Below are 25,000 nucleotides of genomic sequence, written 5' to 3' on the forward strand. Positions count from 1 at the left end.
CTGTCCCCCCTGCAGAGAAAAGCCCTGGTCAATGCGGTGAGAGACGCACTGAGACACTGAGACACTGAGACACGCTCGCACACTGCACACACACACTGACATACTGACACTTACACACACACACAGATTGACACTCTCTCACTCTCTCACACTCGCTCACTCTCACACACTCGCTCACTCTCACACACTCTCTCACTCACTCACTCGCTCGCTGAGTTGATTCTCTCAGTGTTTGAAGCTGCTCTCTCACTCTCACACTGATGCACGCTCTGATTCTCTCAGTGCTTGAAGCCGCTCTCTCACTCTCACACTGATGCACGCTCTGATTCTCTCAGTGTTTGAAGCCGCTCTCTCACTCTCACACTGATGCACGCTCTGATTCTCTCAGTGTTTGAAGCCGCTCTCTCACTTTCACACTGATGCACGCTCTGATTCTCTCAGTGTTTGAAGCCGCTCTCTCACTCTCACACTGATGCACGCTCTGATTCTCTCAGTGTTTGAAGCCGCTCTCTCACTCTCACACTGATGCACGCTCTGATTCTCTCAGTGTTTGAAGCCGCTCTCTCACTCTCACACTGATGCACGCTCTGATTCTCTCAGTGTTTGAAGCCGCTCTCTCACTCTCACACTGATGCACGCTCTGATTCTCTCAGTGTTTGAAGCCGCTCTCTCACTCTCACACTGATGCACGCTCTGATTCTCTTAGTGTTTGAAGCTGCTCTCTCACTCTCACACTGATGCACGCTCTGATTCTCTCAGTGTTTGAAGCTGCTCTCTGCTTCTTCTCCCTGCAGATCCAGAGGGATGTCAATGCCTCCGCGGTGCTCCAGTCCTTGCCGGGCTCTCTGGTTGGCAGCCTGGCTCTTCACACGCTCCAGCAGGCCTCCGTTGACTCAGTGGGAATGATCCAGGGCAAGAGCTGGAACCGGGGCCAGGTAAGACCCAGGCCAGACCGAGGCCATATCCAGGCCAGTCGCGGGCCACCAGCAGCTAACAGCCCCAGCAGCAACTGAGCTCTGTAATCAAAATCTCAGGACAGTCAAAAGATCAGACTGTCAGCCTGTCTCTCTCTCTCTCTCTCTCTCTCTCTCTCTCTCTCAGGCAGCTCACCTGGTAAAGAAGCTGTTTGGAGGGGGGGGAATTCAGCCCGCAGACATCAGGTGAGTAATCGTTCAGTTCTAGCCTTTTACACGCATCAGTCTTTGTGCACGACATGTGCAAGTACACAACTGTGTCAGAAAAGAGCTTGGGTTAGGGGTAGGGTTAGGATTGGAGCTAGGGTCAGGGTTAGGGTCAGGGTCAGGGTTAGGGTTAGGGGTAAGGTTAGGGTTAGGGTTAGGGTTAGGGTTAGGGTTAGGGTCAGGGTCAGGGTTAGGGTTAGGGTTAGGGTTAGGGGTAATCTCTCATTGACGTGTTGTTTGCATGTGCGCAGGATGCTGGGCTCTGCTCTGCAGGGCGTCACGTGTGACCAGATCGATTCCATCAGTGATCAGAGCATGCTGGAGACAGCAGCCGCCCTGTCGGAGAACAAGGTGTGGCTCTCTCAGCACCAGGTACTGAACCACCAGAACCACAGCACAGCCTGGAGCATTCAGATTTTGAAAGCAGAGAATTGGAGATGTTTGCAGAGAGGAACAAAAAGCCACTTTTTCAGCGGCTTGAAAGCTGGTTCCAGGAGACCCCCCTGGGGGGAGACCTAGTTTGGGGTTTGCTGTATCAAACCCCCAGATCTCCCTGCCTGGTGTGCTGCGCAGCGTCCTGAAACCTACAGTCTCCTGAAACCAAGCAGCAAGCCGCAGAGCAGAGGCTTCAAGTTCCATTCAGCTTTGTCTTTCGTTCATTCTCAGCTGGCCTGCTCTGCTAAGAAGCTGTGGGCTACTCTCAATCGAACCCGCGCCGATTACTTTGGCAGCATGAACAATTCCGAGCTGCAAGTCGTCCCTCCGCTCTTCCTGCTGCACCTGACGTGAGTACCAGCGCTTGGATCAGGATTCAAACCCTGTGGGTGTTCAGCTCTTAGATCATTTCAGACACAGTGCCGATATGCATGTGTGCAGAATGCTGGCTCCAGGGTGCTGGGCAGTGAGAGATGTTGAGTGTGTTTCTCATTTCTGCTCGGTTTGCTTGCTTGTTTCTTTCTTTCTTTTCACAGTCAGCGCATTAAGTTTACTGGAAGTACTCAGTTTTCTTCTTTTGTTTTCAGAAAACGGAATAAAATGGCATTCATATTTATGTATCTATATATCTATATATATATATATAACTTCCCACCGTCTCCCCTCTCTCTCCCTCTCCCTCTCTCCTCTCTCCTCTCTCCCTCTCCCCTCTCTCTCCCTCTCTCTCCCCCTCTCCCCTCTCTCTCCCTCTCCCTCTCCCTCTCTCCCCTCTCTCCCTCTCTCTCCCCTCTCTCCCCTCTCTCTCTCCCCCTCTCTCTCTCTCCTCTCTCCCCCTCTCTCCCCCCCTCCCCTCTCTCCCCTCTCCCCTCTCTCTCTCCCTCTCCCCCTCTCTCCCCTCTCTCCTCCAGGCTCCCTCAGCTCTCCAGTCTCCCTGCTTTGGTGTGTCCCTGCTTGATGGAGAAGTTGTTTGCAGTCGATCTCTCTTTCCTCCCCAGGAGGTCTCCCCTGCGGCCGGCTCTCCGAGAGAAAGCCTTCGCCTGTCTGGTAATGCCTTGCGCGGTTTCCCTATGTTTAAAAAGCCATCTCCCCACTTCATTCCTTAGAAAACCTTACCCTGGTATTTTAGACAGTTTCTCCCCATGCTTTTCCCATGCTTACTTTATGCATTTACCATCGTTTACCCTGGTTTGCTATGGTTATGCTTAATATGCTTTACCACACCTCTCTGTGTTTTACAATCCTTCCCTATGCTTTACCACACCTCTCTGTGCTTTACAATGCTTCCCTATGCTTTACCAGACCTCTCTGTGCTTTACAATGCTTCCCTATGCTTTACCACACCTCTCTGTGCTTTACAATGCTTCCCTGTGCTTTACCAGACCTCTCTGTGCTTTACAATGCTTCCCTATGCTTTACCAGACCTCTCTGTGCTTTACAATGCTTCCCTATGCTTTACCAGACCTCTCTGTGCTTCACAATGCTTCTCTGTGCTTTACAATGCTTCCCTGTGCTTTACCATTCTCTGCTTTACAATTTTGCCCCCCCCCCCCCCCCCCCCCCCCCCCCCCCCCCCCCCCCCCCCCCCCCAGCTTTAAAAAGACGGCTCGTGGTCTGTCTGTGGACGACGTGGCTCTGCTGGGGCCCCTGATCTGTGAACTGAGCCCCCAGAACATGTCGGATGTGGCCCCCGCAGTGTTCAACGCCAGCCTGGCCCTCCTCACACAGTGCAGGCAGCTTCGCATCGAGCAGAGAGGGGCGGTGACTGCCAGGATAGAGGAGCTGAACGGGTGAGAGAGGAGAGAGGGAGTGGAGGGAGAGGGAGAGGGGAGCAGAAAGAGGGGAGAGGGAGAGGGGAGAGAGGAGAGAGGAGAGGGGAGAGAGGGGAGAGAGGGAGAGAGAGAGGGGAGAGTTAGCAGAGAGAGAGGGAGAGGGGAGCGGAGAGAGAGGGAGAGGGGAGCAGAGAGAGGGGAGAGGTAGCAGAGGGAGAGGGAGAGGGGAGCGGAGAGAGGGGGAGAGGGAGAGGGGAGAGGGGAGGAGAGAGGGGAGAGAAAGAGGGGAGAGGGGAGAGAGAGAGGGGAGAGAGAGCAGAGGGAGAGAGGGAGAGGGGAGAGAGAGAGAGGGGAGAGGGAGAGGGGAGAGAGGAGAGGGGAGCGGAGAGAGTGGGAGAGGGGAGCGGAGAGAGGGGAGAGGTAGCAGAGGGAGAGGGAGAGGGGAGCGGAGAGAGAGGGAGAGGGGAGCAGAGAGAGGGGAGAGGAAGAGGGGAGAGAGGAGAGGGGAGCGGAGAGAGTGGGAGAGGGGAGCAGAGAGAGGGGAGAGGTAGCAGAGGGAGAGGGAGAGGGGAGCGGAGAGAGAGGGAGAGGGGAGCGGAGAGAGGGGAGAGGTAGCAGAGGGAGAGGGAGAGGGGAGCGGAGAGAGGGGAGAGGGGAGCGGAGAGAGGGGAGAGGGAGAGGGGAGAGAGGAGAGGGGAGCGGAGAGAGAGGGAGAGGGGAGCAGAGAGAGGGGAGAGGGCCATCTGAAGTTGCAGGAATGGAGGCTCCCCGTGTGTGTAATCCAGTGCATCATTCTTCCCAGGAAACCCTCTAATTGGTCAATGGAGGTGGTAATGTCACTGGGTCCCTTGCTGGCTCTGTTCAATAGCAGCTCCCTTCGCACTGTGTCTAAAACGGTAAGCATTGCCCAGCACTCCACACTGCGAGCCAGCACAGCGAGCCTGCAGGGGAGGGAACAAGACTCCTACTGGATCACACTGCTGTGCAGCGGGAGTCTGATTCCCATCCTTGATCTATATATTTATCTGTCTATCTATCTGTATATCTCTCTATCTATCTGTATATCTCTCTATCAATCTGTACATCTCTCTGTCTATCTGTATATCTATCTGTATATCTCTATCTATCTGTATATCTGTCTATCTATCTGTACATCTCTCTCTCTATCTGTATATCTCTCTATCTATCTGTATATCTCTCTATCTGTATACCTCTCTCTCTATCTGTATATCTATCTATCTGTATATCTCTCTCTCTGTTTTTGTGGTTTTAACTCCAGATGAAGGACATCCTGCTTGACCTGCTCTCCTCCCAGCCCCCCCCTCCCCTCACCCCCGCCCCTGTGGATTTTGATATCTGCCTGAACCTGTCCAGCGTCCGGGAGACCCTGTTCCACCTCAGCACCTCTTCCCAGCGGCTCCGCAGGGCAGGTACAGCGGGCTGGGGGCAGGAAGCAATGATTGTCTGATTGCATTGTTCACTTTGATAGACCACCCGTGCAATTCATTTCAAACAGTAAAGAGAAAAGGAACACAGAGCCGCACACAAAGCAGTCTGACATTTTCACACACGAGTGTGTTTCTGTATCCCTGTTCACTGAGTGGAGATTGAAATCCTCACACCCAGAGGTGTTTGCATGCAGGCGGGTAGATGAAGGAGATCGATGACGCATCTGGAGGTGTTATTCCCAGCCCTGTAGATAGAAGGATAGTTGTTGGTTGAAGGAGGTTTTTAGCTGATTTTACAGAGAAGAATGCGGCAGTGTATTGATGGTAACAGGGGATATTTAGACAGATAGATCAGGAATGGGAATCAGACTCCTATTGCACAGCAGTGTCACCCAGTCCAGGTTTCACTAGCAGCTTGATCAACCCCAGTGTGTCTAGGTAACAAAAAATAATCTTATTATTAAACTCTTAGTGAAAGCAGGACTGGATCACACTGCTGTGCAGTGGGAGTCTTATTTCCACTTATGATAAATATCCCATTTTAGCACCAATATACTGTCTTCCTTATAAAATCTGAGAATTTAAGAATTACAGGTTCTAATGCCTTCTTCTTGCCTCTGTCCTCGTCCCCCACGTCTAGTTTCCTGTCCAGTGTCCCCCACCCTGCAGGAGATTCTGGACCTGGGAGACGCTAATGTCTACTGGTCACCCGACCAACTGTCCTGCATGTCCAACAAGACCTTTGTGGATGGCCTGTCCACTCTCGCGGCGGTCAACGGCTTCACTGACCAGCAACTCGCGGCTCTCAAGGGTCAAGCCATCCAGGTGAGGGGGTGGGGCTGTGGTGGGGGGGTGACGTCAAGGTCACATGTCCAGTTGTTTTCCAAGGGGGGGGGGGGGGGGGGGGGGGGGGGGGGGTTCCTGGCAAGATATTTAACTTATATTACAGATTTATTGCATGTTATATGACGCTTTTAATACGAAAGTATCGCAAAGCACTTCACGGTACACAGCAGAACCAAAGAACAAACCACACTCCATGTGTACAGCATGTCACACACACCTCTGCCACAGTCAGCCCGTCTCAATCCAATTCCACTTGGCTTACTGTACCCTCGTTATAGTCTGCAGTGAAGAAGGATGGTTGCAGGGTGGTTTTTTTTGAGAAGGTACCCCCTGTTCCTGACCCCCCTCCCCTGTTTGTTCCCAGGCTTGGGGACCCCCCTCAGGGTACAGCGCAGAGCAGACCCTGGCGTTGGGGTGCCTGCTGCCCGCGTTCAACTCCTCTGAGCTGGGCCTGGTCGAGGTCAGCTCTGTGGACACTCTCTCAGCTGTGGCTCCGTGCTCCGGATGGACGCAGGAGAAGGTAAGACAGAGCCACGCTCGATACCATTCCAGATAGCACAGGGCTGGGAATGAGACTCCTACTGCACAGCAGAGACACCCAGTCCAGGGCTGGGAATCAGACTCCTATTGCACAGCAGAGACACCCAGTCCAGGGCTGGGAATCAGACTCCTATTGCACAGCAGAGACACCCAGTCCAGGGCTGGGAATCAGACTCCTATTGCACAGCAGAGACACCCAGTCCAGGACTGGGAATCAGACTCCTATTGCACAGCAGAGACACCCAGTCCAGGGCTGGGAATCAGACTCCTATTGCACAGCAGAGACACCCAGTCCAGGGCTGGGAATCAGACTCCTATTGCACAGCAGAGACACCCAGTCCAGGGCTGGGAATCAGACTCCTATTGCACAGCAGAGACACCCAGTCCAGGGCTGGGAATCAGACTCCTATTGCACAGCAGAGACACCCAGTCCAGGTTTCACTAGCAGCTTGATCAGCCCCAGTGTGTCTAGGCAACAAGCTCAGGTGTGTCTGATTATTAAACTCCTAGTGAAAGCAGGACTGGATCACACTGCTGTGCAGCGGGAGTCTCATTATTAAACTCCTAGTGAAACCAGGACTGCATCACACTGCTGTGCAGCGGGAGTCTGATTATTAAACTCCTAGTGAAAGCAGGACTGGATCACACTGCTGTGCAACGGGAGTCTTTATTTCCATCTAGGTAGATAGATAGTCATAGAGGAGACAGCGACAGTACATTGGTGGTAACATGGGATAGATAGATAGACAGATAGATAGCACAGTGTGTCTAGGTAACAAGCTCAGATGCGTCCCCCTGTCCCCACTGTGACCATGTCTCCCCCCGTGTCCTCCTCTCTCAGCGGGCCGCCCTGCTCCAGCGCTTCCTGCAGCTGTCCCTCCTCACCCCCTCCTCCCTCGGGGCCGTGCAGCTCGCCGGACTCGGGGGCTTCCTCTGCGGGATGAGCGAGGCTCAGGTGTCTCAGATCAGCGTCGAGGCATACAGGTGAGTCTGTGTGCACAGGTGTGTGCTGTACAGGTGAGTCTGTGTGTACAGGTGTGTGCTGTACAGGTGAGTCTGTGTGCACAGGTGTGTGCTGTACAGGTGAGTCTGTGTGCACAGGTGTGTGCTGTACAGGTGAGTCTGTGTGCACAGGTGTGTGCTGTACAGGTGAGTCTGTGTGTACAGGTGTGTGCTGTACAGGTGAGTCTGTGTGTACAGGTGTGTCTGTGTGTACAGGTGTGTGCTGTACAGGTGAGTCTGTGTGCACAGGTGTGTGCTGTACAGGTGAGTCTGTGTGTACAGGTGTGGCTGTGTGAGTCTGTGTACAGGTGTGTCTGTGTGCACAGGTGTGTGCTGTACAGGTGAGTCTGTGTGCACAGGTGTGTGCTGTACAGGTGAGTCTGTGTGTACAGGTGTGTGCTGTACAGGTGAGTCAGGTGTGTGTGTACAGGTGAGTCTGTGTGTGTGCTGTACAGGTGAGTCTGTGTGTACAGGTGAGTCTGTGTGTACAGGTGTGTCTGTGTGTACAGGTGTGTGCTGTACAGGTGAGTCTGTGTGTACAGGTGTGTGCTGTACAGGTGAGTCTGTGTGTACAGGTGTGTGCTGTACACGGGAGTCTATACAGAACTGTACAGAACCCTGCAGGCTGGTTTCGGTCCGCCCGGGGCCGGTAGCTCACCAGTCTCCACCGTCCCACTGTCCCGGTTCTGACCCTCTCCCTCATCACTCTGTTTGTGGTCAGGCTCGCTGCTGCCCTAGTCGGAGCGGTCAGCTGCCCTCCCGCCATCATGGGGGCGCTGAAGAGCAAAGCGGTCACCAGCTTCGGAGATGTGAAGAACTGGACAGCATGCGAGCTGAGCGAGATCGGGAACGTGCTGGGTAAGAGATGAGACCCCCCCCCCCACTCACATCCCCAACACACCCCCAACACACCCCTGAGAACACTATCCTGCAGGAAAAGCACAGCAAAGTGTGAGCAAGCACAGTGACAGCTTGGCAAAGCATAGGGAAGCATTGTAAAGCACAGAGAGGTCTGGTAAAGCATAGGGAAGCATTGTAAAGCACAGAGAGGTCTGGTAAAGCACAGGGAAGCATTATAAAGCACAGAGAGGTCTGGTAAAGCACATGGAAGCATTGTAAAGCACAGAGAGGTGTGGTAAAGCATAGAGAAGCATTGTAAAGCACAGAGAGGTCTGGTAAAGCATAGGGAAGCATTGTAAAGCACAGAGAGGTCTGGTAAAGCATAGGGAAGCATTGTAAAGCACAGAGAGGTCTGGAAAAGCATAGGGAAGCATTGTAAAGCACAGAGAGGTCTGGTAAAGCACAGGGAAGCATTGTAAAGCACAGAGAGGTCTGGTAAAGCATATTCATTAGAATGGCAAGCCAGGGTGTGAGTGGGCTCTCCTGTGTCTCTGATTTTCTGCAGCCGGTGCTAGTGCTATGGAGCTGAAGTCCTTGGACCCCTCAGCCATGCCCTTCATCTCCCCCTCAGCCATCCCTCTGATCCCAGCCGACCGGCTAGCGGTGAGTAAACATGGGGGAGGAGGGGGCTTTCCAAACCACCTCCAGCAACAGGTTAAATACAGGGACTCCTATTGCACAGCAGGGTCACCCAGTCCAGGTTTCACTACCAGCTTGATCAGCCCCAGTGTGTATGATAATAATAATAATAATAATAATAATAATAATAATAATAATAATAATAATAATAATGCACACCTGAGTTTAATAATCAGACACACCTGAGTTTGTTCCCTAGACACACTGGGGCTGATCAAGCTGCTAGTGAAACCTGGACTGGGTGACACTGCTGTGTAGCAGGAGTCTGATTTCAATCTCTGAGCTATAGTGGGAATTCACAACCATATATTTTTTGTTGTATATCTTTTTTAATTGTAAGCACCATCTCCAAACAGCTCCAGTCTATGGTGTTTTTGTCAGCATCGTAAGATGTGATAATAAGGAATAAATAACAGTATAGATTGAAGAGAGCACTCATCTCACTAGCCAAGAAGTATTCTTTCTCAATTTCTTTCTTTCTTTTGAGCAGACCCTTTCGGTCAGCCAGCTGAGAGCCTTGGGACCTGTGAACGCTGCCACGGTAACGGCTGACCAGGCTGCAGTGCTGAGCCAGGCCCAGAGGGAGGCGCTCTCTGACGCGATGGGGGTTGCCGTGGAGAGAGTCGCCGCCCCCGTCGTCGTCAAGGAGCCCGGAACAGCTGCTCCAGTGAAAGGAGGTCTGTGGCTGTTTTTTTCCAGTTTGTAGATCTCCTGCTCCGCCCCTCCTGCTCTGCTCTGGACTGGCCTGCCCTCAGCACCGCGGTCCTGGACCCTCAGCTGATGCGCTATCCTTGCACTATTGCACTGCTAACATGTCACTGGAGATAGAACTGCTGTGATCCTAACTGGCTGCATCCGAGTACATATTGTATTCTAGCAGTGTTATTATTATACACAGCATCCTAGTTCATATTGTATTCTAGCAGTGTTATTATTATACACAGCATCCTAGTTCAGTGTTATTATTATATCCTGTATTCTAGCAGTGTTATTATTATACACAGCATCCTAGTTCATATTGGATTCTAGCAGTGTTATTATTATACACAGCATCCTAGTTCATATTCTAGCAGTGTTATTATTATACACAGCATCCTAGTTCATATTGTATTCTAGCAGTGTTATTATTATACACAGCATCCTAGTTCATATTGTATTCTAGCAGTGTTATTATTATACACGGCATCCTAGTTCATATTGTATTCTAGCAGTGTTATTATTATACACGGCATCCTAGTTCATATTGTATTCTAGCAGTGTTATTATTATACACAGCATCCTAGTTCATATTGGATTCTAGCAGTGTTATTATTATACACAGCATCCTAGTTCATATTGTATTCTAGCAGTGTTATTATTATACACAGCATCCTAGTTCATATTGGATTCTAGCAGTGTTATTATTATACACAGCATCCTAGTTCATATTGTATTCTAGCAGTGTTATTATTATACACAGCATCCTAGTTCATATTGTATTCTAGCAGTGTTATTATTATACACAGCATCCTAGTTCATATTGTATTCTAGCAGTGTTATTATTATACACGGCATCCTAGTTCATATTGTATTCTAGCAGTGTTATTATTATACACAGCATCCTAGTTCATATTGTATTCTAGCAGTGTTATTATTATACACGGCATCCTAGTTCATATTATTCTAGCAGTGTTATTATTATACACAGCATCCTAGTTCATATTGTATTCTAGCAGTGTTATTATTATACACAGCATCCTAGTTCATATTGTATTCTAGCAGTGTTATTAGCATCCTAGTTCATATTGTATTCTAGCAGTGTTTATTATACACGGCATCCTAGTTCATATTGTATTCTAGCAGTGTTATTATTATACACGGCATCCTAGTTCATATTGTATTCTAGCAGTGTTATTATTATACACGGCATCCTAGTTCATATTGTATTCTAGCAGTGTTATTATTATACACGGCATCCTAGTTCATATTGTATTCTAGCAGTGTTATTATTATACACGGCATCCTAGTTCATATTGTATTCTAGCAGTGTTATTATTATACAGCATCCAGTGTTAGTGTTATTATATACGGCATCCTAGTTCATATTGTATTCTAGCAGTGTTATTATTATACACAGCATCCTAGTTCATATTGTATTCTAGCAGTGTTATTATTATACACAGCATCCTAGTTCATATTGTATTCTAGCAGTGTTATTATTATACACGGCATCCTAGTTCATATTGTATTCTAGCAGTGTTATTATTATACACGGCATCCTAGTTCATATTGTATTCTAGCAGTGTTATTATTATACACGGCATCCTAGTTCATATTGTATTCTAGCAGTGTTATTATTATACACAGCATCCTAGTTCATATTGTATTCTAGCAGTGTTATTATTATACACGGCATCCTAGTTCAGTGTTATTATTATACACAGCATCCTAGTTCATCTTGTATTCTAGCAGTGTTATTATTTGCACTTGCTGTAAACTACACTGTGTTTCAGTATGAAGCTTGCATTGTAACCCTGCGCTGCCCTGTAACACCTGAGTGAGTCTCCTGGGATAAAGGCATCTGACAAATCCATATACTCATAATAATAGTAATAATAATAACAATTCCATTCCTTAACCTTTTAATCAATTCCCACACCTCAGCGCTGATCAGAGTGATCGATCCGCAGCAGCGTGCTGTTAAAATGAGATTCTCACAAGAGGCTGCAGAATCACTTCCACCGAAGAAGCTGCTGTTTGAGAATCAATCAAAACTGAGCTTCCAATGAAATGAAACAACTAGAGCAATCACAACTATTATTATTATTATTATTAGTGTTATATGTGGGCTCAGGAATATCAGTTCCTATTCTTTCAATGGAAGTGATTTTGCTGTCTGTTGTAAGAAGCTCTTTTAAGCTCCACGCTGATCCATCAATCTGATCAATGCGTTGGAATTGGGAATGGACCGCAGCCCTGGTTTCTGACCGGGCTTCTCCTGTCCTCCAGTTTGTGTTCTCTTTGATCCCCTCCAGCCTCAAAGCTGGAGATTCCTGTGTCTGATTTTCCTGTCTCTGTCCCACAGGCTCTGATCCACTGGGGATACTGGGAGTGCTGGTCCTGACGCTGCCCCTCCTTCTTCTCACCTTGGCACCATAATCACATCGTTTCAAATGTTCAGTTCAACTTGCAATTTAAAAGACAATGTGTCTTTTGAGGCAACTTTCAATTTTGTAATCTCTTCTCTCAGTTGATATGTCTGGTCGACTCTGTCTCTCTTCTCTCAGTTGATATGTCTGGTCGACTCTGTTTCTCTTCTCTCAGTTGATATGTCTGGTCGACTCTGTCTCTCTTCTCTCAGTTGATATGTCTGGTCGACTCTGTCTCTCTTCTCTCAGTTGATATGTCTGGTCGACTCTATCTCTCTTCTCTCAGTTGATATGTCTAGTCGACTCTATCTCTCTTCTCTCAGTTGATATGTCTGGTCGACTCTGTCTCTCTTCTCTCAGTTGATATGTCTTGTTGACTCTGTCTCTCTTCTATCTTGTAAGTTGTGTAACTGATAGAAAGAAAGAGTGTGTTTCATTTGCTGAAGCTGATCGCTCTATAGCGATATCTTTATATCTATAATCTGTAGAACTCAATGAATCAATAAATAAATGAATATATAGACATGCAAGCAGGTCTGCTCTTGTGTCGTTCTTCACTTCCACATGCAAAAGCCAAAAGAAAAAAGAAAAATGAATGAATGAATGAACAAATGAATGAATGAATGAATGAATGAATGAATGAATGAACGAATACTCGACATCGTTTCCAAGCGGTTACCGGCCGCTTTTAAGAGGTAAAAACGCACCGTTAATTTCACAAAACTAGAACCAAACAAGGGAGGGATAAATATTTCAACTCATCTCTCTCTCTCTCTCTCTCTCTCTCTCTCTCTCTCTCTCTCTCTCTCTCTCCCTCTTTCAATTGTGAGGCACTCGTTAAAAATAATTGTTTTTAATAAAAAGCTGATATGTTTGCCGTGGTTATCTAGGGTGGCCCGGTGTTTGCAAAGATAGCCCCCCCACACGCAAACACACACACACACACTGCTTGAGGAGATTACCAGCATCCCTCTGCAACACCGCGCATCGTATTTACACAGAGAGAAGATTGAATCCGCTAATTCGGTGCAACGAGACAAGGTTCACAATCCTGTTTGGGTAAACACAATAAATTAGCTAAACTAGCCGATCCCAGCTCAGATTCGTCTTATCTAGCCTTTCCCAAGACTGTGTGTAGAGACAGAGAGAGAGAGACAGAGACAGGTATAAATAGGACTGTCGTCTACTGCATGAGATATCAGCTGGAGACGGAGACAGAGAGAGAGAGAGAGAGAAGGAAGGGAGATCGTTCTCTGAAGAGGAAGAAAGTGACGTCTAATCGAGGGTACAATGCAAAGCCCTGCGCTCGTGTTCTGGGGGAGAAGGCTTCTGCTGATCTCCGCTGTTCTTTGCCCCTGGGTTGCGGACGCAAGCGGAGAGTGCTACTTCAACGGCAAAGGTAAGATTGGATTTTTTATTTTTATTTATTTATTATGACATCATTTGTCTTTCTTACTTACAATTCGGCTCGTTTGAAATAACTGCTGGGATGGGAAACGAGACTCCCGTCGCACAGCAGTGTGATCCAGTCCTGCTTTCACTAGGAGCACAGACTCCCGCTGCACAGCAGTGTGATCCAGTCCTGCTTTCACTAGGAGTTTAATAATGAGACTCCCGCTGCACAGCAGTGTGATCCAGTCCTGCTTTCACTAGGAGTTTAATAATCAGACTCCCGCTGCACAGCAGTGTGATCCAGTCCTGCTTTCACTAGGAGTTTAATAATCAGACTCCCGCTGCACAGCAGTGTGATCCAGTCCTGCTTTCACTGTGAGTTTAATAATCAGACTCCCGCTGCACAGCAGGTGATCCAGTCCTGGAGTTTAATTTTAGCTGATTTTATAGAGAAGACAGCGACAGTGTATTGGTGGCAGTGTGGGGATATTTCGGCACAGATAGATGGATCAGGGATGGGAATCAGACTCCTATTGCACAGCAGCCTCGCCCAGTCCACCTTGTACTCTCTCTCTCTCTCAGCGAGCTGTGAGCACAAGGGCCAGGTGTTTGGGATCGGGGAGACCTGGCTGACCAAGGAGTGTTTCCAGTGTATCTGCCTGAACCCCTTCGGCGTGGGGTGCTGTGACGAGTGAGTACTGTGCCATGCAGCCTGCACCTAGACACCATGCACCTAGGACACAGTGCACCCTGCACCAGACACAGTGCACCCTGCACCAGACACAGCGCACCCTGCACCAGCCACAGCGCACCCTGCACCAGCCACAGCGCACCCTGCACCAGACACCCTGCACCAGCCACAGCGCACCCTGCACCAGACACAGCGCACCCTGCACCAGACACAGCGCACCCTGCACCAGACACAGTGCACCCTGCACCAGACACAGCGCACCCTGCACCAGACACAGCGCACCCTGCACCAGACACAGCGCACCCTGCACCAGACACAGTGCACCCTGCACCAGACACAGCGCACCCTGCACCAGACACCCTGCACCAGACACAGCGCACCCTGCACCAGACACAGCGCACCCTGCACCAGACACAGCGCACCCTGCACCAGACACACCGCACCCTGCACCAGACACAGCGCACCCTGCACCAGACACAGCGCACCCTGCACCAGACACAGCGCACCCTGCACCAGACACAGCGCACCCTGCACCAGACACAGCGCACCCTGCACCAGACACAGCGCACCCTGCACCAGACACCCTGCACCCTGCACCAGACACAGCGCACCCTGCACCAGCCACAGCGCACCCTGCACCAGACACAGTGCACCCTGCACCAGACACAGCGCACCCTGCACCAGACACAGCGCACCCTGCACCAGACACAGCGCACCCTGCACCAGACACAGCGCACCCTGCACCAGACACAGCGCACCCTGCACCAGACACAGCGCACCCTGCACCAGACACAGCGCACCCTGCACCAGACACAGCGCACCCTGCACCAGACACAGCGCACCCTGCACCAGACACAGCGCACCCTGCACCAGACACAGCGCACCCTGCACCAGACACAGCGCACCCTGCACCAGACACAGCGCACCCTGCACCAGACACCCCGCACCCTGCACCAGACACAGCGCACCCTGCACCAGACACACCGCACCCTGCACCAGACACAGTGCACCCTGCACCAGACACACCGCACCCTGCACCAGACACAGCGCACCCTGCACCAGACACAGCGCACCCTGCACCAGACACAGCGCACCCTGCACCAGACACAGCGCACCCTGCACCAGACACAGCGCACCCTGCACCAGACACAGCGCACCCTGCACCAGACACAGCGCACCCTGCACCAGACACAGCGCACCCTGCACCAGACACAGCGCACCCTGCACCAGACACAGCGCACCCTGCACCAGACACAGCGCACCCTGCACCAGACACAGCGCACCCTGCACCAGACACAGCGCACCCTGCACCAGACACAGTGCACCCTGCACCAGACACAGCGCACCCTGCACCAGACACAGCGCACCCTGCACCAGACACAGTGCACCCTGCACCAGACACAGCGCACCCTGCACCAGACACCGCACCCTGCACCAGACACAGTGCACCCTGCACCAGACCACCCAGCACCCTGCACCAGACACAGCGCACCCTGCACCAGCCACAGCGCACCCTGCACCAGACACAGCGCACCCTGCACAGACACAGCGCACCCTGCACCAGACACAGCGCACCCTGCACCAGACACCCTGCACCAGACACAGCGCACCCTGCACCAGACACAGCGCACCCTGCACCAGACACAGCGCACCCTGCACCAGCGCACCCTGCACCAGACACAGCGCACCCTGCACCAGACACAGCGCACCCTGCACCAGACACAGCGCACCCTGCACCAGCGCACCCTGCACCAGACACAGCGCACCCTGCACCAGACACAGCGCACCCTGCACCAGACACACCGCACCCTGCACCAGACACAGCGCACCCTGCACCAGCCACAGCGCACCCTGCACCAGCCACAGCGCACCCTGCACCAGACACAGCGCACCCTGCACCAGACACAGCGCACCCTGCACCAGACACAGCGCACCCTGCACCAGACACAGCGCACCCTGCACCAGACACAGCGCACCCTGCACCAGACACAGCGCACCCTGCACCAGACACAGCGCACCCTGCACCAGACACAGCGCACCCTGCACCAGACACAGCGCACCCTGCACCAGACACAGCGCACCCTGCACACACACACAGCGCACCCTGCACCAGACACCCTGCACCAGACACAGCGCACCCTGCACCAGACACAGCTCACCCTGCACCAGACACAGCGCACCCTGCACCACCACACACACACACACCCTGCACCAGACACAGCGCACCCTGCACCAGACACCCCGCACCCTGCACCAGACACAGCGCACCCTGCACCAGACACAGCGCACCCTGCACCAGACCACAGCGCACCCTGCACCAGACACACACCCTGCACCAGACACAGCGCACCCTGCACCACACACACACCCTGCACCAGACACAGCGCACCCTGCACCAGACACAGCGCACCCTGCACCAGACACACACCCTGCACCAGACACAGCGCACCTCCTGGGCCGTGGTCGTGTGGAACGTGGTGTGTGGCCTCTGGGTGCCGGTGTGTGTGTAATAACGTGACCCATACTGATTATTCACACACATTATTATTATTATTATTATTGCAGTGGCCAGCAGCCCGTGGACTACCCCGACTGGTGTGAGGTCATCCGCAAGCCGGACTCGTGCAGCGTTGCCGTGGTGATGAGAGCGAACCACAAGATCCCGTGCATTGCTAACACAGCGCGGAACCGGCAGAGAGGCAGCGAGAGGACGGTGTGGAAGGAGCCCAACGACCCCCTGTACTAACTGCCAGAAGAGAGAGACACACACACACACCCGACCCCCGAGCCTCACACACACACACACCCCCGGAGCCTCACACACACACACACACACACCGACCCCCGGAGCCTCACACACACACACGACCCCCGGAGCCTCACACACACACACACACACCGACCCCCGGAGCCCACACACACACACAACCCCCGGAGCCTCACACACACACACACACGACCCCCGGAGCCTCACACACACACACGACCCCCGGAGCCTCACACACACACACACACACACGACCCCCGGAGCCTCACACACACACACGACCCCTGGAGCCTCACACACACACACACATGGTGTGTGCTGGGGGCCTCGGAGTGTGTGTGTGTGTTCTGGGGACCTCGGTGTGTGTGTTGTGTGGTGTGTGTGCTGGGGTGACCACACACACACACACACACACACACACACACGACCCCCGGAGCCTCACACACACACACACACACACGACCCCCGGAGCCTCACACACACACACACTGTGGCTGGGGCCATCCGGTGTGTGTGTGTGCCTGTGTGTGCTGGGGGCCTCGGAGTGTGTGGTGTGTGTGGGCGTGATCCTCACACCACACAGTGTACACACACACGACCGGACCCCCACACACACACACACACACACACACACACCACACCCCGGACCCCCACACACACACACACACACACACACACACACACACACACACACACACACACACACACACACACACACACACTGAGCCACACACACGGACACACACGACCCCCGGAGCCTCACACACACACACACACACACGGAGCCACACACACACACACACACACACACGACCCCCGGAGCCTCACACACACACACACACACACACACGACCCCCGGAGCCTCACACACACACACGACCCCCGGAGCCTCACACACACACGCACATATTTGAACCCCAAAAATTAATTATACAGCAAAACGTTCCGATGGTATTCAGAATTAAAACAGCAATTCACATAGACAATCTTAAATGAATCAGATATCCTAGCGCTCTGGCTAGCAAAGGCATTCTCTGGTGTTGTGGGTATAACTGTGTCACAAAGGCATGAATATGTTGTATTACTCTGTTTTGAACTGTGTCTGTCAGCACTGGTGGTGTTTATTATACGATATGAAGACGCAGCAAACAGCGATCAATCCTTCAATGCGACCCCAAGACGCGACCTTAACGAAACCCCAGTGGGTCGCCTCAGACAGCTCTGCGGCCGGCTGGTCTGAATGCGGACTAGCGGCGGGGTTCATACTGTACCCGGCCCTGCTGACTTGAGGACCCCCTGCAGCCCTCAGACACAGCGCCGGGCTTCGTTTACTCGAGTTTGCAGTAGAAATGCGTTTCAGGACAGCAGCTACTGGAGTGTGTAGCTAATGCTGCTGTAGTGGCAGCTCCCGGTGTGTCTCTGTGTGTGTGTGTGTGTATCCATGTGTAGTTTTTGTTTAGTTTCTGTGAATTTATCTCATTACTATAAGGTTTGTTTGTTTGTGTTTTGGTTCCTTTTGAAATTACAATAAAAGTGTCTATTTAAAATAAATAAATACATATTTTTTATTTGTTTGTTTTGTTGACTCAAGAAGCGTTTGCAATACAAGTAGGGTTTTGTTTTTCCCCCATCGGCACTAAATTATTATTTATTATTATTATTATTATTATTATTATTATTATTAAATTAATTAATCTCTCAGCAGACGCCCTTATCCAGGGTGACTCACATTTGCATACATATCAAGAACTACAGTACAATTATCAGCAATATCCTAAAAGCGATGACTTCAATCCTAACAAGAACAAACACACAGCGCTGTGCGATTTATATACCGGGGCAGTTCAGCACAGCATAGTTAGGGTTAGCGTTAGACACGCAGGTGAAATAAGGCAGATCATTTTGTTGAAGCTGAAGCCATTATTTTCAAATAATGACCTATTTCCTATATACCTATTTTGTTTTTTTTTATTCACAGCGCGGATATTAAAATAGGTTTTAATGGGCACGCTATGCGAGTAATTACCGCAGCCTCACCTTCTCAGAACAGGTAAGACTCTGGGCAGAAGCGACAGCAATTTACCTGCGCTTCAGAATCCAAAATATTTACGAGGGGCGTTGATGCGTCTTCCAAACTAAAACCAACTGCTGACAAGCACATCTACACGTCATTTAATAAAAAAAACAACAATAACACAACGTAAAACACGAACCTTTTAACAACCTGGGCTAATTTTCTTGTTATAAAAACGTCTATAAACACGCTCTCTCGCCCCGTTTCCCCCTTTTTGTAAAAAGTGGACTCGTCCTCGTGGTTCGAGTTTGGGGGCAGTCCGCCCTTACTCGTGTGAGCTGGTCTATTTCCATTCCAGGGGCGCCCTTTTTATAATCCGTGACATAAGAAACATTTATTTATACAAAATGTCGCATTTTTCGATGTAAGTTTAACATAATTATTTTTTTAAATGGTCTGCTTGTTAATATAATAACACCGCTGGCAGGGAATTGTAAATGATAATATTTGCATAGTGTTATCCTCCTCCCTATCCTTGTTGGTGGAGTCCAGTGGTGTGATTCTGTCATGACGTTTAAAGCGCGCTAGTGGGCTTTTCTTGATAATATGCTTTCAGCTGTTTGTTTGTTTTTTTGTCAGTGAAACTCAGTTTTTAATCATGAATTCGCCGAAGCTGATTTTGCTCTTCAGCGGCAAGCGAAAATCCGGAAAGGATTTTGTTACCAGCATGATTCAGCAAAGGTAGGTGCGTGGGTTTTTTTACACGGGAGGGATGGACATTAATAAGACGTGTCCACGCGTGTCCTGTTATGAACCTTGTAGGGAAATCCGGAATGGATCCAGGCGCTCCATCTTGAGAGGGGGCTCGTTACCGCAGAGGTTCAAGCCCCGGCTCAGCCACTGACTCCCTGTGTGTGTGTGTGTGTGTGTGTGTGTGTGTGTTGCTTGCTTGCATGCATGCATGCATGCGTGTGTGTGTGTGTGTGTCTGTGCTTGCATGCATGCGTGTGTGTCTGTGCTTGCATGCATGCATGCATGTGTGTATGTATATGTGTGTGTGTGACCCTGAGCGAGTCACTTCACCTCCTTGTGCTCCGTCCTTCGGACGAGACGTGAAACAAACGAGGTCCTATTGGAAGAGACTCTGCAGCAGCAGCAGCAGTTGTTGATGACGCAGAGTTCACCCCCCTGGTCTCTGCGAGTCGCTCTGGATAAACTGCTCAATGCCTCCTTGTTTAATGATGAATGTAATGCTCTGCACAGATTGGGGTCCAGTGTGTGTGCCGTTCTCAGACTGTCCGGTCCTTTGAAGGAACAGTATGCCAAGGTAGGTCCACGAATCCTCGACGAAACACTCGGAACCGGTTCTGTATTGTTCCAGTTCAGTCTGCACCTCTTGTAGATGTTTGTTGTAATCATTCTCTGTGCTTATAGATGCTGTTGTACAAATATTGAGCTAAATAATGTGTAGATATATACTTCTCTCTCTCTCTCTCCACAGAGAGGTCTAGAAAAGCACAGGGAAGCATTGTAAAGCACAGAGAGGTCTGGTAAAGCATAGGGAAGCATTGTAAAGCACAGAGAGGTCTGGTAAAGCACAGGGAAGCATTGTAAAGCACAGAGAGGTCTGGTAAAGCATAGGGAAGCATTGTAAAGCACAGAGAGGTCTGGTAAAGCACAGGGAAGCATTGTAAAGCACAGAGAGGTCTGGTAAAGCACAGGGAAGCATTGTAAAGCACAGAGAGGTCTGGTAAAGCATAGGGAAGCATTGTAAAGCACAGGGAAGCATTGTAAAGCACAGAGAGGTCTGGTAAAGCATAGGGAAGCATTGTAAAGCACAGAGAGGTCTGGTAAAGCATAGGGAAGCATTTAAAGCATTTTTATTGGTAGCGCCAGGGAAGCATTGTGGAGCACCAGGTCTGGTAAAGCACAGCGAAGCATTTAAAGCACATTAATTTTTTGGTCCTGGACCATATTTGACGTCAGTTTATGCAGATATTATGCTTTATCAATCAATTTTTATTTTATATAGTGGAGCACCATCACAAATTAATGCAGAATACATTAAATACAGGGAAATACAGGGCATAGCAGGTTGGATCCAGTGGTACATTGGTACACTTCAATCCTGGGATAACATTTCCAGTGCTAACCTCTCTTTCAGGTTTTCTGACTTTCCCAGCGGTTGTGTTTCTCCAGGAGCGTGGCCTGGATTTCCAAAGGCTCCTGGATGCCAGCGGATACAAGGAGAAATTCCGAGAGGACATGATCCTCTGGGGGGAGGAGAAGAGGAACGCCGATCCTGGATATTTCTGCCGGCTGATTGTCCAGGACGTTCCCCAGCCAGTGTGGGTGAGAGACAGAATTCCTGAATCTAACCCCAACACTTCGTCTGCTGATGAAGGCACTGGAGCCCAGACGCTGGTCTGCGTGACTCGGTCTCTTCTAGTTTCATTACCCGGTAACCCCCCCCCCCCCTCTTTCAGATCGTGAGTGATGCTCGCCGGGGGTCCGATGTGGAGTGGTTCCGGTGCCGCTACCAACAGCAGACCCGCACTGTGAGGGTCTGGGCCAGCGAAGAGTCCAGGAGAGAGAGGGGCTGGGTGTACACTGCAGGTAACACATAGGGAAGCATTGTAAAGCACAGAGAGGTCTGGTAAAGCACAGGGAAGCATTGTAAAGCACAGAGAGGTCTGGTAAAGCACAGGGAAGCATTGTAAAGCACAGAGAGGTCTGGTAAAGCATAGGGAAGCATTGTAAAGCACAGAGAGGTCTGGTAAAGCACAGGGAAGCATTGTAAAGCACAGAGAGGTCTGGTAAAGCACAGGGAAGCATTGTAAAGCACAGAGAGGTCTGGTAAAGCACAGGGAAGCATTGTAAAGCACAGAGAGGTCTGGTAAAGCATAGGGAAGCATTGTAAAGCACAGAGAGGTCTGGTAAAGCATAGGGAAGCATTGTAAAGCACAGAGAGGTCTGGTAAAGCACAGGGAAGCATTGTAAAGCACAGAGAGGTCTGGTAAAGCACAGGGAAGCATTGTAAAGCACAGAGAGGTCTGGTAAAGCACAGGGAAGCATTGTAAAGCACAGAGAGGTCTGGTAAAGCACAGGGAAGCATTGTAAAGCACAGAGAGGTCTGGTAAAGCATAGGGAAGCATTGTAAAGCACAGAGAGGTCTGGTAAAGCATAGGGAAGCATTGTAAAGCACAGAGAGGCTTTACAGAGAGGTTTGATTGGTCGCGTCTGCCTGCAGGAATCGATGATGCAGAGTCGGAGTGTGGGCTGGACCAGGGCGTGGCTTTCGATTGGACGATCAGCAACGACAGCGACGGGCCGCTATTGGAGGAGCAGCTGGAGAGGGTCCTGAGTGTCGTTCGGGACTGCCTGCAGCTCTGACACGGGGCCACAAGGGGGCAGTGCAGCGCCAATAGGAAACCCCTCTAGCGAGTTCAGTAACTTGAGTGATTGTGCTGAACTCAGACAGCTCTACAGCTGCAGCTAAAGGTTTAGCGTCGCCAAGGATTTTAGGATTGACACATCGTTAAAAAAAAACAAAAAACTATATGAACATAATTTAGATGTTTTATTAACATCATGGAATCAAAATGATATCGCAAAAAAAAAAAAAGTCTACCAGAAGGAAGCTGCGACAGCAGTTCAGTGTTTCCTGTCAGATTTCCAAATGTTTTCCATTTCAATTCAGTATCTGGAAAACTATACAAAGTGCTGGGTGTGCAATTCAATATGAGAACAAGGGAACATTATTCAGCAGCTTTCACTGGACTCTATGAAGCTGAGGGAGTTCATTCTATATAGAGGGGGTGCAATTCAATATGTTAACAAGGGAACATTATTCAGCAGCTTTCACTATCTATGAAGCTGAGGGAGTTCATGCAATTCAATATGTTAACAAGGGAACATTATTCAGCAGCTTTCACTGGACTCTATGAAGCTGAGGGAGTTCATTCTATATAGAGGGGGTGCAATTCAATATGAGAACAAGGGAACATTATTCAGCAGCTTTCACTGGACTCTATGAAGCTGAGGGAGTTCATTCTATATAGAGGGGGTGCAATTCAATATGTTAACAAGGGAACATTATTCAGCAGCTTTCACTGGACTCTATGAAGCTGAGGGAGTTCATTCTATATAGAGGGGGTGCAATTCAATATGTTAACAAGGGAACATTATTCAGCAGCTTTCACTGGACTCTATGAAGCTGAGTGAGTTCATTCTATATAGAGGGGGTGCAATTCAATATGTTAACAAGGGAACATTATTCAGCAGCTTTCACTGGACTCTATGAAGCTGAGGGAGTTCATTCTATATAGAGGGGGTGCAATTCAATATGATAACAAGGGAACATTATTTCAGCAGATTCACTGGACTCTATGAAGCTGAGGGAGTTCATTCTATATAGAGGGGGTGCAATTCAATATGTTAACAAGGGAACATTATTCAGCAGCTTTCACTGGACTCTATGAAGCTGAGGGAGTTCATTCTATATAGAGGGGGTGCAATTCAATATGAGAACAAGGGAACATTATTCAGCAGCTTTCACTGGACTCTATGAAGCTGAGGGAGTTCATTCTATATAGAGGGGGTGCAATTCAATATGAGAACAAGGGAACATTATTCAGCAGCTTTCACTGGACTCTATGAAGCTGAGTGAGTTCATTCTAATTAAATAGAATTTCAGACCTTCATGCAGGAAGTATTGAAAAATATCAGGAAACATAATTTATTAGATGTAATTAATAAATATATTTTGCTATAAAAAATGTTTCACTTTGTGTTTGAATGAGAGAAAGTTCATTCAGAGGGGGTGAAATTCAATATGAATAAACAAAAAGGGACACAGCAGCACACTGCACACACACACACACACACACACACACACGCACACACACTGATACACACACATACACACACTGACACACATTGACACACTGGAGAGAATACAATGGTCTTTATTAGATTCGTGTTACTCTGGGAGGAGTAACTAGAAAGAGCAGAAAATATAAAATTTAAATCAATCCTGGTTCATCATTCATATTCTAAGGTGAATCCTTCATGTATATATACACACATATAGAGCGGGGGGAGGACTACATCCCCCAGAAACACCTGGCCTCCTCCAACCCCGAGGCATTCTGGGGGATGTAGTCCTGTATCTGACTGGGACTACATTTTCCTCCCCCTTACTCTGCCACAAAATATCTATATAGTATTTTTTAATGTGTGATTCTTCATTCCCTTCAGTACGAAGTCCAAGGCACTTTATTGTTTGCAGTGAGCGGAATAAAGCCGTGGGTTCGAAAGTGTCTGTTTCTGGGAGAAAAAAAAAAACAAAACAAACTATAATAATAATAATAATAATAATAATAATTTCCATTTTTCTGAGGCGTTGCATTATAAATGCAGCTTGTATATTTCAGATCTAGAAACAGATTTAAGACGACTTGAACACATCTGTGCATCTTTGGGGAAAGCGTGTTTGAAAAACGTATCTGTCGGCTTTTGCTGCCATGGTAACGATCTGTGGTTCCTTTCTGTTTAACCCTTCATATATCACACCTGTGTAATACACCTGTGTGTGACTGGAGCAGAACACCCCGTCGCTTCTGATTGGATGTGCGTCTGAAATCAAACCGCTGGAACTGAAAATCAGCAGCGAGTGTCTGATTGCATTGATGACTTTGATAGGCCACCCGTGCAATTCATTTCAAACAGTAAAGAGGAAAGGAACACAGAGCCGCAGGAGACTTTTTAGAAGTCTTTTAAGGCTCCTGATTAAAGCACAAAGCGGTCTGACATTTTCACACACGGGTGTGTTTCTGTATCCCTGATTACTGAGCGGAGATTGAAATCCTCACACCCAGAGGTGTTTGCATGCAGGCGGGTAGATGAAGCAGATCGATGACACAGATCTGGGGGTGGTCTGATACACGGGCACACGGCTCTGTCTGCCCTGTCTGTCTGTCTATGTATGTTTAACAGGAGGTATAACTACAGTGTACAAAAACGAAAACAAGGAGTTTTTGGGGAAAAAAACGCCCTCTATATATATACGTATTATATTGTGCCTCACCACCAAAACATAGGTAACAGGAGGTATCCATATTGATGTACATGTTTTTGCTTTTGTTCCTCGTGGAAAAAAAAGAGAAGCTGCAATATATATATATATATTATATCTTACAGGCACATGTGTATATATATAATATATAATATAGCAGATCCAAATATAT

The 25,000-nt window shown here is 49.4% G+C and overlaps 3 protein-coding genes across 3 annotated transcripts; all 3 read left to right on the top strand.

The window, feature by feature from the left end:
• The first annotated feature begins 6 nt into the window (after positions 1-6).
• On the top strand, positions 7-12,411 carry otoa (otoancorin). Its single transcript, XM_041239010.1, has 16 exons — positions 7-36; positions 795-935; positions 1,102-1,160; positions 1,433-1,553; positions 1,848-1,966; positions 2,525-2,660; positions 3,210-3,403; positions 4,188-4,281; positions 4,665-4,815; positions 5,474-5,658; positions 6,044-6,199; positions 7,061-7,203; positions 7,943-8,079; positions 8,627-8,724; positions 9,251-9,437; positions 11,825-12,411. The coding sequence occupies exons 2-16, from the start codon at positions 903-905 to the stop codon at positions 11,896-11,898; spliced, it is 1,887 nt and encodes a 628-aa protein (XP_041094944.1). The 5' UTR covers positions 7-36; positions 795-902; the 3' UTR covers positions 11,899-12,411.
• Positions 12,412-12,795: 384 nt separating this feature from the next.
• On the top strand, positions 12,796-16,795 carry LOC121306974 (prostate-associated microseminoprotein-like). The gene is made up of 3 exons (XM_041239021.1): positions 12,796-13,287; positions 13,863-13,971; positions 16,537-16,795. The coding sequence occupies exons 1-3, from the start codon at positions 13,179-13,181 to the stop codon at positions 16,715-16,717; spliced, it is 399 nt and encodes a 132-aa protein (XP_041094955.1). The 5' UTR covers positions 12,796-13,178; the 3' UTR covers positions 16,718-16,795.
• Positions 16,796-19,310: 2,515 nt separating this feature from the next.
• On the top strand, positions 19,311-22,525 carry pmvk (phosphomevalonate kinase). The gene is made up of 5 exons (XM_041239018.1): positions 19,311-19,493; positions 20,016-20,079; positions 20,952-21,104; positions 21,239-21,368; positions 22,003-22,525. The coding sequence occupies exons 1-5, from the start codon at positions 19,411-19,413 to the stop codon at positions 22,143-22,145; spliced, it is 573 nt and encodes a 190-aa protein (XP_041094952.1). The 5' UTR covers positions 19,311-19,410; the 3' UTR covers positions 22,146-22,525.
• The last annotated feature ends 2,475 nt before the right edge of the window (positions 22,526-25,000 follow it).

The sequence above is a fragment of the Polyodon spathula genome, chromosome 51 (assembly GCF_017654505.1).
Source record: "Polyodon spathula isolate WHYD16114869_AA chromosome 51, ASM1765450v1, whole genome shotgun sequence".
Taxonomy (NCBI): Eukaryota; Metazoa; Chordata; class Actinopteri; order Acipenseriformes; family Polyodontidae; genus Polyodon; species Polyodon spathula.